This window comes from Bos indicus x Bos taurus, chromosome 10 (assembly GCF_003369695.1).
Source record: "Bos indicus x Bos taurus breed Angus x Brahman F1 hybrid chromosome 10, Bos_hybrid_MaternalHap_v2.0, whole genome shotgun sequence".
Lineage (NCBI taxonomy): Eukaryota > Metazoa > Chordata > Mammalia > Artiodactyla > Bovidae > Bos > Bos indicus x Bos taurus.
Genome location: NC_040085.1, coordinates 74,793,129 through 74,807,492, shown reverse-complemented (window position 1 = coordinate 74,807,492; position 14,364 = coordinate 74,793,129). Strand labels below are relative to the sequence as shown.

The 14,364-nt window shown below is 42.1% G+C and overlaps 1 protein-coding gene across 2 annotated transcripts in view; it reads right to left on the bottom strand.

Annotated features, from left to right (window-relative positions):
- The window catches only part of EXD2 (exonuclease 3'-5' domain containing 2), a 56,099-nt gene that overhangs the window by 30,216 nt on the left and 11,519 nt on the right, over positions 1-14,364 (bottom strand). For both annotated transcript variants that reach the window (XM_027552259.1, XM_027552258.1), the window contains one exon: positions 3,013-3,416. In XM_027552259.1, the coding sequence (XP_027408060.1) occupies positions 3,013-3,369 (357 nt within the window). In that variant the 5' untranslated portion in view covers positions 3,370-3,416. The remainder of the gene's footprint in view (positions 1-3,012; positions 3,417-14,364) is intronic.

Sequence of the window (14,364 nt, the reverse complement as noted above, 5' to 3'; positions counted from 1 at the left end):
AGGGGTGAGAAGAGGAGGAAGAGAAGAAAAAACAGGGTGAAGGCAGCCTTCAAAGAGAATTTAGAACTGAGGTGCAACACCAGTCACCATATCCAGATCTCTCTCTGAATCCCAAGCAGGAAGTACAGAAAGACAACAACACTTAGTCTCTCTTAGATTATTAGTGAATCTTCAGAATCAGCAATTCAAAAAGAAGATATTAAAAGTGTCTACAAAAAATCTGAGTACGTATAAAGAATCAACATTTAGACAGACAGTTACTTTCAACAGCAACAATGGAAGCCAGAAGACAGTGGAAAGCGACCTTGAAACTGATAAGCTGCTAAACGAGAATTTTGTATCCAGTGAAAATATCTTCAAAGATCAAAAGCAAAATAAGGACACTTTCAGAACAATGGGGTTCCCTGATGGCACAGACAGTCAAGAATCTGCCTGCAATGCAAGAGACCCAAGTTCAATCCCTGGGTCTGGAAGATCCTTCGGAGAAGGGAATGGCAACCCACTCCAGTATTCTTGCCTGGAGAATCCCAAATTCAGAGGAGCCTGGGCGGGCTACAGTCTATGGGGTCGCAAAGAGTCAGATACGAATGAGCAACTAACCCTTTCACTTTCACAGAATAATAATAATTAATTTACTATCAATGAGCCCTCAAAAAGTGAACTTCTAAACAACAGCCTTAAAGAGGATGATGCCGGAAAGTTCTGAGATACAAGGAAAGATGAGCAAAGAAAAAGGTAAACACTTTGGTAAATCTAAACAAATACTGACTGTATAAAACAAGGACAAAAATAATAACTAAGCAAATACACAAAAGCAAACGAAAGAGAAAGGGAATCGGAGATGGAAGAATGGAAAGGAGGATGGATGAAGGTTTTTCTGTGGCAGCAATCAGGGAAATGCAATCACACCCGAAGGGAGGAGTGGCATCAGCAGAAGTTCAATACACTGAAAGCTAAAACAAAGGGGGTTTTGGATTATTTGCCACTTTAACTCACTCTGCTGTAGTAAACATATCACTATTAAATCAATAGCTGTTACTAACTATTCACTTCATCCTACCCTATTGTTTCTGCAGTTACACTTCATTTGGTTGGAATAATCAAGGTGTTTGACAAATGAGAATTTTCCTAATCTACTAAAGTTCAATGTTTACTAATGCTTTCTTCTATTGTTGCTGGTGTAAACATTTCTAAAATAACATAGAAATATGTTAATATTTCTAAAATGACATAATTCTTATACACAATCAACTAAAAATTCCCAATCCTTTCCTGATGGCCCAAGGTCACTGGTATAAACTACTACTCAACTATTGCTGATATAAAGAAATCCCCTCAGTAGCTCTGTAAGGCCTTGTGTGAATACTAAACTTTTCCCACAGCATCAGGTGTTCTCTTCTTGGTCATCACTGTATTGGCATCTTTAGTTCCTCCTACCACCTGTGATCTGATTTGGTGGCAGCTATTCTGCTTGGGGCCTCCTTTGATTACATTTCCTGGCTCCTAACTGTACTCCAGATATCCAGAACACAGAGATAACAGAATCTTGGCAAGGTAGTATGCTGAATTAATAAGAGATGTGGAAAATTCTTAAGAGATAGGAATAACAGACCTCCTGACCTGCCTCCTGAGAAATCTGTATGCAGGTCAGGAAGCAACAGTTAGAACTGGACATGGAACAACAGACTGGTTCCAAATAGGAAAAGGAGTATGTCAAGGCTGTATATTGTCACCTGATTATTTAACTTACATGCAGAGTACATCATGAGAAATGCTGGACTGGATGAAGCACAAGCTGGAATCAAGATTGCTGGGAGAAATATCAATAACCTCAAATATGATGATGACACCACCCTTATAGTAGAAAGGGAAGAAGAACTAAAGAGCCTCTTGATGAAAGTGAAAGAGGAGAGTGAAAAAGTTGGCTTAAAGCTCAACATTCAGAAAACTAAGATCATGGCATCCAGTCCTATCACTTCAAGGCAAATAGATGGGAAACAGTGGAAACAGTGACAGATTTTATTTTGGGGGGCTCCAAAATCACCACAGATGGTGACTGCAGGCATGAAATTAAAAGATGCTTACTCCTTGGAAGAAAAGTTATGACCAACCTAGACAGCATATTAAAAAAGCAGAGACATTACTTTGCCAACAAAGGTCCATCTAGTCAAGGCTATGGTTTTTCCAGTCGGAGAAGGCAATGGCACCCCACTCCAGTACTTTTGCCTGGAAAATCCCATGGATGGAGGAGCCCGGTAGGCTGCAGTCCATGGGGTCGCTAAGAGTCAGACACGACTGAGCGACTTCGCTTTCACTTTTCACTTTCATGCACTGGAGAAGGAAATGGCAAACCACTCCAGTGTTCTTGCCTGGAGAATCCCAGGGACGGGGGAGCCTGGTGACTGCCATCTATGGGGTCACACAGAGTCGGACACAACTGAAGTGACTTAGTATAGCATAGCATAGCATAGCATGGTTTTTCCAGTAGTCATGTATGGATGTGAGAGTTAGACTATAAAGAAAGCTGAGTGGCGAAGAATTGATGCTTTTGAACTGTGATGTTGGAGAAGACTCTTGCGAGTCCCTTGGACTGCAAGGATATCTAACCAGTCCATCCTAAAGGAAATCAGTCCTGAATATTCATTGGAAGGACTGATGCTAAAGCTGAAACTCCAACACTTTGGCCACCTGATGTGAAGAGCTGACTCATTTGAAAAGACCCTGATGCTGGGAAAGATTGAAGGCGGGAGGAGAAGGGGACGACAGAGGATGAGATGATTGGATGGCATCACCAACTCAATAAACATGAGTTTGAGTAAACTCCGGGAGTTGGTGATGGACTGGGAGGTCTGGCGTTTTGTAGTCCGTGGGGTTGCAAAGAGTCGGACATGACTAAGCAACTGAACTGAACTAAGAACAAGCTAATTCTCCTTTAATCTTATCCTCTATTTGACTACTCAAGACCTCTGGAAAAGTGGAAAATACTTGTTTCAGTTTTGCTTTTTAACTTACCCACTCACAGTCAATTCCAAGCACTGGAAAATCTTCTATCTCACTCCTAAGTGAGGGCTCAATTTGATCCCACTCCGCCTCCTGAGACACAGTCATCACCTTTGCTCCGAGGATCCTCTCTTCCCATGAGGCTCTGGGGGCAATGGAGTGCGGCTGGTCCTCTCCTGGAGCGGGCAGCTCTCTCCCGCCTGGCACTTGCTGCTGCTGCTGCTGCTGCTGCTGCTGCTGCGACAGCCGCCGCCGGGTCACCGGGCTCGATTTACTCCTCCGGCGCTGGAAGCCCTTCCACAGGACAAACCCTCCGACAGCCACACCAAGAAGGGTGGTCACTGTCAAGGCCACTAAGTGTTTAGACATCTTCAACTTTCCTGCTGTTTAGGAAAGCATATCACTAACCCCGCAATCTGAAAAACAAATGGCAACACTATATTTACAAACAGAATTTGAAGCTACACGGAAACAAGTACCCCCTCCACCCCGCAAAAAAAAAAAAGGTTCCATTCACAATCCACGTAACCACAAACTTAAACAATCGCCACAAATTTCTATGTGAAACAGTGCTATTTTAATTTTCCCCCCTTTTGGTATGTCCTGTACTCTACTTCTGGGCTTCCCAGATGGCTCAGCAGCAAAGAATCTGTCTGTCATTGCAGGAAAATGCAGGAGAACAGGGTTCGATCCCTGGGTAGGGAAGATAAGCAGGAGAAGCAAACAGCAACCCACTCTAGTATTCTTACCCGGAGAATCCCACGGACAGAGGAGCCTGGAGGGCTACAGTCCACAGCGTCACAGAGAGTCGGACAGGACTGAGCGATTGAGCACACACGCAGGTGCTCTACCTGTATCTCCATCCTCATCCAAGGAAAAAAACCCTGCCCTCTATCAGTTGCCCAGGGCTCTCTTAATCCTACAAAATCAAAATAGAAAAAATCTAGACTCTTACTTCCGCTTGCTGATGTAATGTGAGTAAATTTTAGTTAATGGGTCTTCCTTGGGTTGTTTGTGCTTAAACCCTCAATTTCTAACAGTTGAACAGAAACATCTGCTTTGCAATTTGAAAAATCTAATCACCAGCGAGTTGGTGGGGAGACTTTTACTTTTCTAGAAGGTGTGAGCTGTAGGGGATGGAACACACAGGCCTGAGTAAATGTGGACTTTCTGTTGTTTCAGAAGTTCTCAGTAGTTCTCCCATAGAAAACACATTCAATTACTGAGGATAAACTAGGGCAATGCAAAAGAGAAGACAGGCTAGAATGAAAAAGAGCAGAACTTAGAGAGCCAAGAGGGGGCTGCAATTTGAAATGTTCACAAGGTCAAAACAGGGTAACATAAATAAGTGAAGCAAGCCAAGTGCAAGAGAAAATTGACACAGATGTCCTATTAAATATGTAGGCACTGTCTTCCTTTCTATCACAAAATAGTTTCTTCTACATTTTTCATATGTGAAATAAAATTCATTATTTTAGGGCAAGACAAGAAAACCAAAAAATTTTTTCTGTCCTTTGGCCTCCTCTCTCTTCCCACTGTGCATCATGTATCTGCACTATGCATTAACCTAAACTTGCCCATCGGCAGAAATACCTGCTCAGTCATAAAGAGCAATATTCTCCTAGCATCAATAAGACAACTCCTCAGAGATAACATTCCTTCTTGATCTCACAAGGGATCACATGGCACTTAGATCTTGGTAATATAAATGGGCAATAATACAACATCTGATGTACAGCCCTAGGTCCCAAAAATCTTTTATAACTGTGCCTTGACTTCTCAGTGATGGAACAATTCTCAGCTTTCTGAGATGTTCTTCCCAGGTTACAATCCTCCAATTTGGCTCAAATAAAACCTTTCATTTCTTCCTTGGATTAACTGATTAACTTTTTTACCAATACTTACAATATGGTTTTTGACCACCTATCTTTTGCTTTCCTATTTTTGATAGAAAACATAGGTATATACTACTATTTCTGTACTATTTTTAAAACAACAGTAAAAGTGGAACAATAGGGAACGGCTATCCACTCCAGTATTCCTGTCTGGAGAATTCCAAGAACAGAGCCTGGCAGGCTACAGTCCATGGGGTCGAAAAGAGTAGGACACGGCTGAGCGACGAAGACTTTCCCTTTCACAAGGGTAACAATAAATGCCAAGTGGCCTTTGGACTCCGTAATGGAGGGAAAACGTGGGAGAGCAATCATCGAGCACCAGCTGCTGTGCTCTTCCTCACCTATTTGCGAAGTAGACCCAGTATATTCAGATTATCTTGATGACTTAAGAGAAGTTAGATACCTGAATTTTATGTGAAATGTCACCGTTTTCAAGTGTCAGCAACAAATTTAGTTTCTGACACCCTGCCAGCAAAATAAAAAAAGTCTGAGGTTTCAATAAATTTTAAAAATAATTTAAAACTTAAACTATTTTGGGTTCTGGGGCTATCCATCTGTAGTCTCTGACCTAAAATCTACACTGTTCAAAGACACAGCAATTTGCTAGACCCCACCTATACATTTCAAATAGCCATGTATAAATGTGAGAGTTGGACCATAAAGAAGGCTGCTGTGCTTAGTCACTCAGTCATGTCTGACTCTTTGCAAACCCATGTACTAAAGCCCATGAGGCTCCACTATCCATGGGGATTCTCCAAGACAAGAATACTGGAGTGGGTTGCCCTGCCCTCCTCCAGGGGATCTTCCCAACCCAGGGATCGAACTCAGGTCTCCCACACTGCAGGCGGATTCTTTACCTTCTGAGCCACCAAAGTAGCCCAAAGAAGGCTGGGCACCAAAGAATTGATGTTTTCAAATTGTGGTGCTGGAGAAGCTTCTTGAGAGTCCCTTGGACAGCAAGGAGATCAAACCAGTCAATCCCAAAGGAAATCAACCCTGAATTGGAAGGATTGATGCTGAAGCTGAAGCTTCAGTTCTTTGGCCACCTGATGCAAAGAGCCGCAAACTCTAGGGGATAGTGAAGGACAGGGAAGCCTGGCGTGCTGCAGCCCATGGGGTCACAGAGTCGAAGAGGACTTAGCAAATGAACAACAATACTGCTCTGTGACTCTTGGTTTCCATTCAACGTGTACTTGATTTTGTTTCAGCCACACCACATGGCTTTTGGGATCTCAGTTCAAGACCAGAGATTGAACCCGGGCCACCAAAGAAAGCCCAGGATCCTAACCAAAAAGCCACCAAGGAACTCCCAATGTGTACTGTTTTTATCAATTTTTATAAGTTTCAACAACAAATTTTTTTAAATACTTTAATATTTACAACAACTGATCATTATGCCTACAGAGACATTCAGCACTGGAGAGAAAATGGAATCACAACAGTTATTACAGTACTAATGAAAACAATAAAATGGCTATGCTTCTCTTAAAATACATTTTTGCAGAAAAATAACAATAACCTCAGATATGCAGATGACACCACCCTTATGGCAGAAACTGAAGAGGAACTAAAAAGCCTCTTGATGAAAGTGAAAGTGGAGAGTGAAAAAGTTGGCTTAAAGCTCAACATTCAGAAAACGAAGATCACGGCATCTGGTCCCATCACTTCATGGGAAATAGATGGGGAAACAGTGTCAGACTTTATTTCTCTGGGCTCCAAAATCACTGCAGATGGTAACTGCAGCCATGAGATTAAAAGACGCTTACTCCTTGGAAGGAAAGTTATGACCAACCTAGATAGCATATTCAAAAGCAGAGACATTACTTTGCCAACAAAGGTCTGTCTAGTCAAGGCTATGGTTTTTCCTGTGGTCATGTACGGATGTGAGAGTTGGACTGTGAAGAAGGCTGAGCACCGAAGAACTGATGCTTTTGAACTGTGATGTTGGAGAATATTCTTGAGAGTCCCTTGGACTGCAAGGAGATCCAACCAGTTCATTCTGAAGGAGATCAGCCCTGGGATTTCTTTGGAAGGAATGATGCTAAAGCTGAAACTCCAGTACTTTGGCCACCTCATGCGAAGAGTTGACTCATTGGAAAAGACTCTGATGCTGGGAGGGATTGGGGGCAGGAGGAGAAGGGGATGACAGAGGATGAGATGGCTGGATGGCATCACTGACTCGATGGACTTGAGTCTGAATGAACTCCAGGAGTTGGTGATGGACAGGGAGGCCTGGCGTGCTGCAATTCATGGGGTTGCAAAGAGTCAGACACGACTGAGCGACTGATCTGATCTGATCTGATCTAGTTCATTAGAGCCTGTGGCCCTACCCAATAGCTTGTAGGCACCAACGTTGGGATGCCTCAGGCCAAACAACTAACTGGGTGGTGACACAGCCAGGCTACCTAAAGACTTCCTGAGCCCACAGCCCCCTCCAGACACTAAGAGGCAACTAAGAATTTGCATATGTGCATGCGTGCTCGTCCAAGGTAAGGAGCAGCGGCTGCGCCTTGCTGGAGCAGCCGTGAAGAGATACCCCACGTCCAAGGTAAGAGAAACCCAAGTAAGACGGTTAGGTGTTGCAAGAGGGCATCAGAGGGCAGACACACTGAAACCATCAGAGATCAGATCAGATCAGATCAGTCGCTCAGTTGTGTCCGACTCTTTGCGACCCCATGAATCGCAGCACGCCAGGCTTCCCTGTCCACCACCAACTCCCAGAGTTCACCGAGACTCACGTCCATCAAGTCAGTGATGCCATCCAGCCATCTCATCCTCTGTCGTCCCCTTCTCCTTCCTGCCCCCAATCCCTCCCAGCATCGGAGTCTTTTCCATACTCACTGAAACCATACTCACAGGAAAGTAGTCAATCTAATCACACTAGGACCACAGCCTTGTCTAACTCAATGAAACTAAGCCATGCCCATGGGGCAACCCAAGATGGGCGGGTCATGGTGGAGAGATCTGACAGAATGTGGTCCACTGGAGAAAGGAATGGCAAACCACTTCAGTATTCTTGCCTTGAGAACCCCACGAACAGTATGAAAAGGCAAAATGATAGGATACTGAAAGAGGAACTCCCCAGGTCAGTAGGTGCCCAATATGCTACTAGAGATCAGTGGAGAAATAACTCCAGAAAGAATGAAGGGATGGAGCCAAAGCAAAAACAATACCCAGCTGTGGGTGTGACTGGTGATAGAAGCAAGGTCCGATGCTGTAAAGAGCAACATTGCATAGGAACCTGGAATGTCAGGTCCATGAATCAAGGCAAATTGCAAGTGGTCAAACAAGAGATGGCAAGAGTGAATGTCAACATTCTAGGAATCAGCGAACTGAAATGGACTGGAATGGGTGAATTTAACTCAGATGACTCTTATATCTACTACTGCGGGCAGGAATCCCTCAGAAGAAATGGAGTAGCCATCATGGTCAACAAAAGAGTCCGAAATGCAGTACTTGGATGCAATCTCAAAAACGACAGAATGATCTCTGTTCGTTTCCAAGGCAAACCATTCAATATCACAGTAATCCAAGCCTATGCCCCAAACAGTTAACGCTGAAGAAGCTGAAGTTGAATGGTTCTATGAAGACCTACAAGACCTTTTAGAATTAACACCCCAAAAAGATGTCCTTTTCATTATAGGGGACTGGAATGCAAAAGTAGGAAGTCAAGAAACACCTGGAGTAACAGGCAAATTTGGCCTTGGAATACGGAATGAAGCAGGGCAAAGACTAATAGAGTTTTGCCAAGAAAATGCACTAGTCATAGCAAACACCCTCTTCCAACAACACAAGAGAAGACTCTACACATGGACATCACCAGATGGTCAACACAGAAATCAGTTTGATTATATTCTTTGCAGCCAAAGATGGAGACGCTCTATACAGTCAACAAAAACAAGACCAGGAGCTGACTGTGGCTCAGATCATGAACTCCTTATTGCCAAATTCAGACTGAAATTGAAGAAAGTAGGGAAAACCACTAGACCATTCAGGTATGACCTAAATCAAATCCCTTATGATTATACAGTGGAAGTGAGAAATAGATTTAAGGGCCTAGATCTGATAGATAGAGTGCCTGATGAACTATGGAATGAGGTTCGTGACATTGTACAGGAGACAGGGATCAAGACCATCCCCATGGAAAAGAAATGCAAAAAAGCAAAACGGCTCTCTGGGGAGGCCTTACAAATAGCTGTGAAAAGAAGAGAAGTGAACAGCAAAGGAGAAAAGGAAAGATATAAGCATCTGAATGCAGAGTTCCAAAGAATAGCAAGAAGAGATAAGAAAGCTTTCCTCAGCGATCAATGCAAAGAAATAGAGGAAATAGAGGAAAATGGGAAAGACTAGAGATCTCTTCAAGAGAATCAGAGATACCAAGGGAACATTTCATGCAAAGATGGGCTCGATAAAGGACACAAATGGTATGGACCTAAGAGAAGCAGAAGATATTAAGAAGAGATGGCAAAATACACAGAAGAACTGTACAAAAAAGATCTTCACCTCCCAGATAATCACGATGGTGTGACCACTGATCTAGAGCCAGACATCCTGGAATGTGAAGTCAAGTGGGCCTTAGAAAGCATCACTACTTGGAGAAGGAAATGGCAACCCACTCCAGTATTCTTGCCTAGAGAATCCTGTGGACAGAGGAGCCTGGTGGGCTGCTGTCCATAGGGTCACATAGAGTCGGACACAACAGAAGCAACTTAGCATGCGTGCCTTGGAGAAGGAAATGGCAACCCATTCCAGTATTCTTGCCTGGAGAATCCCAGGGACAGAGGAGCCTGGTGGGCTGCCGTCTATGGGGTCGCACAGAGTCAGACACAACTGAAGCGGCTTAGCTGTAGCACCAGCAATGCCACAAAGTGAAAATATAGGTCACTAACTACAAACCACCAAACGGTTCCATTTCCACTTAAACCAAGGTCATACACTTTATGTCTGAACTTTTTTTATTTTTTGTTTCATTCATATCTTGGTAGTCTTCCCTGCTTTCCAATAAAGTTTTTCTATGAGGGCTATTAAAAAAAAAAGAAAGAAAGAAAGCATCACTACGAACAAAGCTAGTGGAGGTGATAGAATTCCAGTTGAGCTATTTCAAATCCTGAAAGATGATGCTGTGAAAGTGCTGCACTCAATATACCAGCAAATTTGGAAAACTCAGCAGTGGACACAGGACTGGAAAAGGTCAGTTTTCATTCCAATCCCAAAGAAAGGCAATGCCAAAGAATGCTCAAACTACAGCACAATTGCACTCATCTCACATGCTAGTAAAGTAATGCTCAAAATTCTCCAAGCCAGGCTTCAGCAGTACGTGAACTGTGAACTTCCTGATGTTCAAGCTGGTTTTAGAAAAGGCAGAGGGACCAGAGATCAAATTGCTAACATCCGCCAGATCATGGAAAAGGCAAGAGAGTTCCAGAAAAACACCTATTTCTTCTTTATTGACTATGCCAAAGCCTTTGACTCTGTGGATCACAATCAACTGTGGAAAATTGTGAAAGAGATGGGAATACCAGACCACCTGACCTGCCTCTTGAGAAATCTGTATGCAGGTCAGGAAGCAATAGTTAGAACTGTACATGGAACAACAGACTGGTTCCAAATAGGAAAAGAAGTACGTCAAGGCTGTATATTGTCACCCTGCTTATTTAACTTATATGCAGAGTACATCATGAGAAACGCTGGACTGGAAGAAGCACAAGCTGGAATCAAGATTGCCGGGAGAAATATCAACAACCTCAGATAATGATGATGACACCACCCTTATGGCAGAAAGTGAAGAGGAACTAAAAAGCCTCTTGATGAAAGTGAAAGTGGAGAGTGAAAAAGTTGGCTTAAAGCTCAACATTCAGAAAACAAAGATCATGGCATCCGGTCCCATCACTTCATGGGAAATAGATGGGGAAACAGTGGAAACAGTGTCAGACTTTATTTTTCTGGGTTCCAAAATCACTGCAGATGGTGACTGCAGCCATGAAATTAAAAGACGCTTACTCCTTGAAAGGAAAGTTATGACCAACCTAGATAGCATATTCAAAAGCAGAGACATTACTTTGCCAACAAAGATTCGTCTAGTCAAGGCTATGGTTTTTCCTGTGGTCATGTATGGGTGTGAGAGTTGGACTGTGAAGAAGGCTGAGCACCGAAGAATTGATGCTTTTGAACTGTGATGTTGGAGAAGATTCTTGAGAGTCCCTTGGACTGTAAGGAGATCCAACCAGTCCATTCTGAAGGAGATCAGCCCTGGGATTTCTTTGGAAGGAATGATGCTAAAGCTGAAACTCCAGTACTTTGGCCACCTCATGCGAAGAGTTGACTCATTGGAAAAGACTCTGATGCTGGGAAGGATTGGGAGCAGGAGGAGAAAGGGACGACAGTGGATGAGATGGCTGGATGGCATGATTGACTCGATGGACGTGAGTCTGAGTGAACTCCAGGAATTGGTGATGGACAAGGAGGCCTGGCGTGCTGCGATTCATGGTGTCGCAAAGAGTCAGACACTACTGAGTGATTGAACTGAACTGAACTGAACTGAATACGTGCTCAGTTGCTTCAGTCATGTCTGATACTGTGTGACTCTATGGACTGTAGCTCACCAGGCTCCTCTGTCCATGGGATTCTCCATGCAAGAATACTGGAATGGGTTGCCATGCCTTCCTCCAGGGTATCTTCCCACCCCAGGAATCGAACCTGCATCTCTTAAGTCTCCTGCACTGTCAGGCAAGTTCTTTACCACCTATGCCACTTGGGAAGCACAAGAGTTTGCATGCCCCAACTAAAGATCAAGCATGCCACAACGAGGAAGACTGAAGATCCCATGTGCCACAACTAAGATCTGGCACAGCCAAGTAAATAAAAATATTTAAAAATTAATTTAAAAAATATCTTTAAAAAACTTCATTCCCTGAAAGAGTGGGGGTGGGGTGGGGTGCTTCCCTGGTGGTCCAGTGGTTAAGAGTCTGCTTACCAATGCAGGAGACATGGGTTCAATCCTTGCTCCAGGAAGATTCTACATGCTGCAGGGCAACTAAGCTGGTGTGCCACAACTACTGAGCCTGCGCGCCTAGAGCCCACGGTCTGCAACAAGAGAAGCCACTGGAATGAGAAGCCCAGGCAGCACATTGAAGAGTAGCCCCTGCTCACCACAATCAGAGAAAGCCTCAGCAACGAAGACCCAGGACAGCCAAAAATAAATAAATCTGAAAAAAAAAAAAGAACTACCCTATGACCCAGCAATTCCACTCCTGAGTGTATACTCCCAAAAAACTGAAACACTAATTTGAAAAGATACATGTATCCCAATGTTCAGTGAAGCAGTATGTACAATAGCCAAGACATGGAAGCAACCCAAATGTCCATCACCAGATGAATGGATAAAGAAGATGGGGTATATATACACAATGGAGTATTATTTGGCCATAAGAAAGAATAAAATAATGCCACTTGCAACAACATGGATGCACCTGGAGATTACCATACTAAGTGAAGTCAGACAGAGAAAGACGAATACCATATGATATCACTTAAATGTGAAATCTAAAAAAATGAAACAAATGAACTTATGGGCAAAACAGAAACACACCCACAGAGAAAACAAACGTGATTACCAAAGAGGAAGGAGGAGTAGGGATAAAACAGGAGTTTTGGATTAATATACATACATTACTATACATAAAATAGATAACTAATAAGGATCTACTGTATAGCATAGTACATAAAATATACTCAATATTTTCTAATAATCTATAAGGGAAAAGCCATATATACCTGAATACAAGTGTAAAACTTTTGAAAACTGTAAAGTACTATAGAATATAAAGATTCTTTCATTCAATTTAAGGAAAGAGAATATGAACAGAGTTCCCCCTAAGAGGACAACCCCTCAAATCTGCACTCTGGACTGAAAACAGGGGCTGAGTTCATGTTATACTTACAAAAGGAAACTCTTAGCCAAGAAACTAAAACCAAAGATGAGTTCTGTTAGAAAAGGACAGAGCTGATCATAAAACTGTTTCCACCATGCAAGAAACATTCAGGACTGGCACGGAAGATCAGTCCCTACAAGAGTGTTCACAAATTAAAGAAAACAACACAAAACCCCAAACCCTAAAACCAATAAAAATCGCTCACAGAACCAGAAAACAAACAAACAAAAAAAAACCACAATCATATCTGAGATGTGAAAGAGACTTCAAAGTAACAATCAGGGAAATTCAGGAAAATAAAATCTAAAGCATGAACAGGAGACAAAAAGTAGAATTTCTAGATATGAAAAACATTTGTTAAAATTTTTTTAAAAACTCAATACTCAACAAACAGTGGATCAGAGAGCGAGAGAGGAAGAGTTACTGAACTGAAGATAAATCTGAGGAAGTCACTCAGAATGCATCACAAAGATAAAGAGATTAAGAAATATAAGAACAGACACAAAGGATGGATTCAGAAACTCAATATCCACAAAAGGAAGATTTGGAAGATGAAGGAGGTCAGATTTGGTACAGTTCTCTGAGTCCAAGTTGGATAAATTAAATATATCCACAAAAAGACTTGTATAAGCATATTCATAACAGCTTTATTCATAACAGCCCCAAACTGGAAACAGCCCAAGTGGTACATCCATACAATACAATGTTAATCAAGAATAAAAAGGAACTTATTACTAATACATGCAACCTGGATGAATCTCAAATAACCTTAGGCTGAGTGAAAGAAGACAGATATAAAAGAGATACTATATAGTTCTATTTATATATAAAGAACATCTATTTATATATATATTTAGAACAGCTAAAACTAATCTATGGTAGAAAAAAAATCTGAACAATAGTTGCCTCGGAGAGAGGTGGGTGCAGAGAAGAGACATTTAAGCCGTGCACTGCATGACAAAAAGGAGCCAGTTACGCCCAATTCCAGGGAAAAGCATTTCAGATAGGAAGGAAACTTCTGAAATTGTAGTAAAGTTCCGTATGTTGATGGAGCTGTGGGTTACACAAGTGTATGCAATTTTTTAAACTTAGGGATATTTCTGATTTTTCTCCTGTTGGCTTGACTTATGAATTAATGACTGCTGGTTCATTCACTGTCTATCTTTCCCACCAGAATGTAAACCCCATGAAAATAGGGACCTCAAATGCTTCTTCACCTTAACTGGCTTCTTAATTTATATATAACTATCTCCAGCAATTAGCACAGAGCGGATAACAATAAACAGTTACTAGATGAATAAAACAATTCAAGGTATTATATGCTAACATTTTATGATAGATATTTCTAATTCAATTATCAGACTACAAAACTGTTTATTCACATGAAACTAAGAAAAATGTCTTCCCTTATTGAGCTATGATACTATAAACAAGCAGTATGGTTCAACACTGGGCTAGGAGTGAGAAAAATCAAATCTTGGGTTATAAATGGAATGTCTGTGTCCCTCTGAAATTCATGAGGAAATCTCAAACTCCGG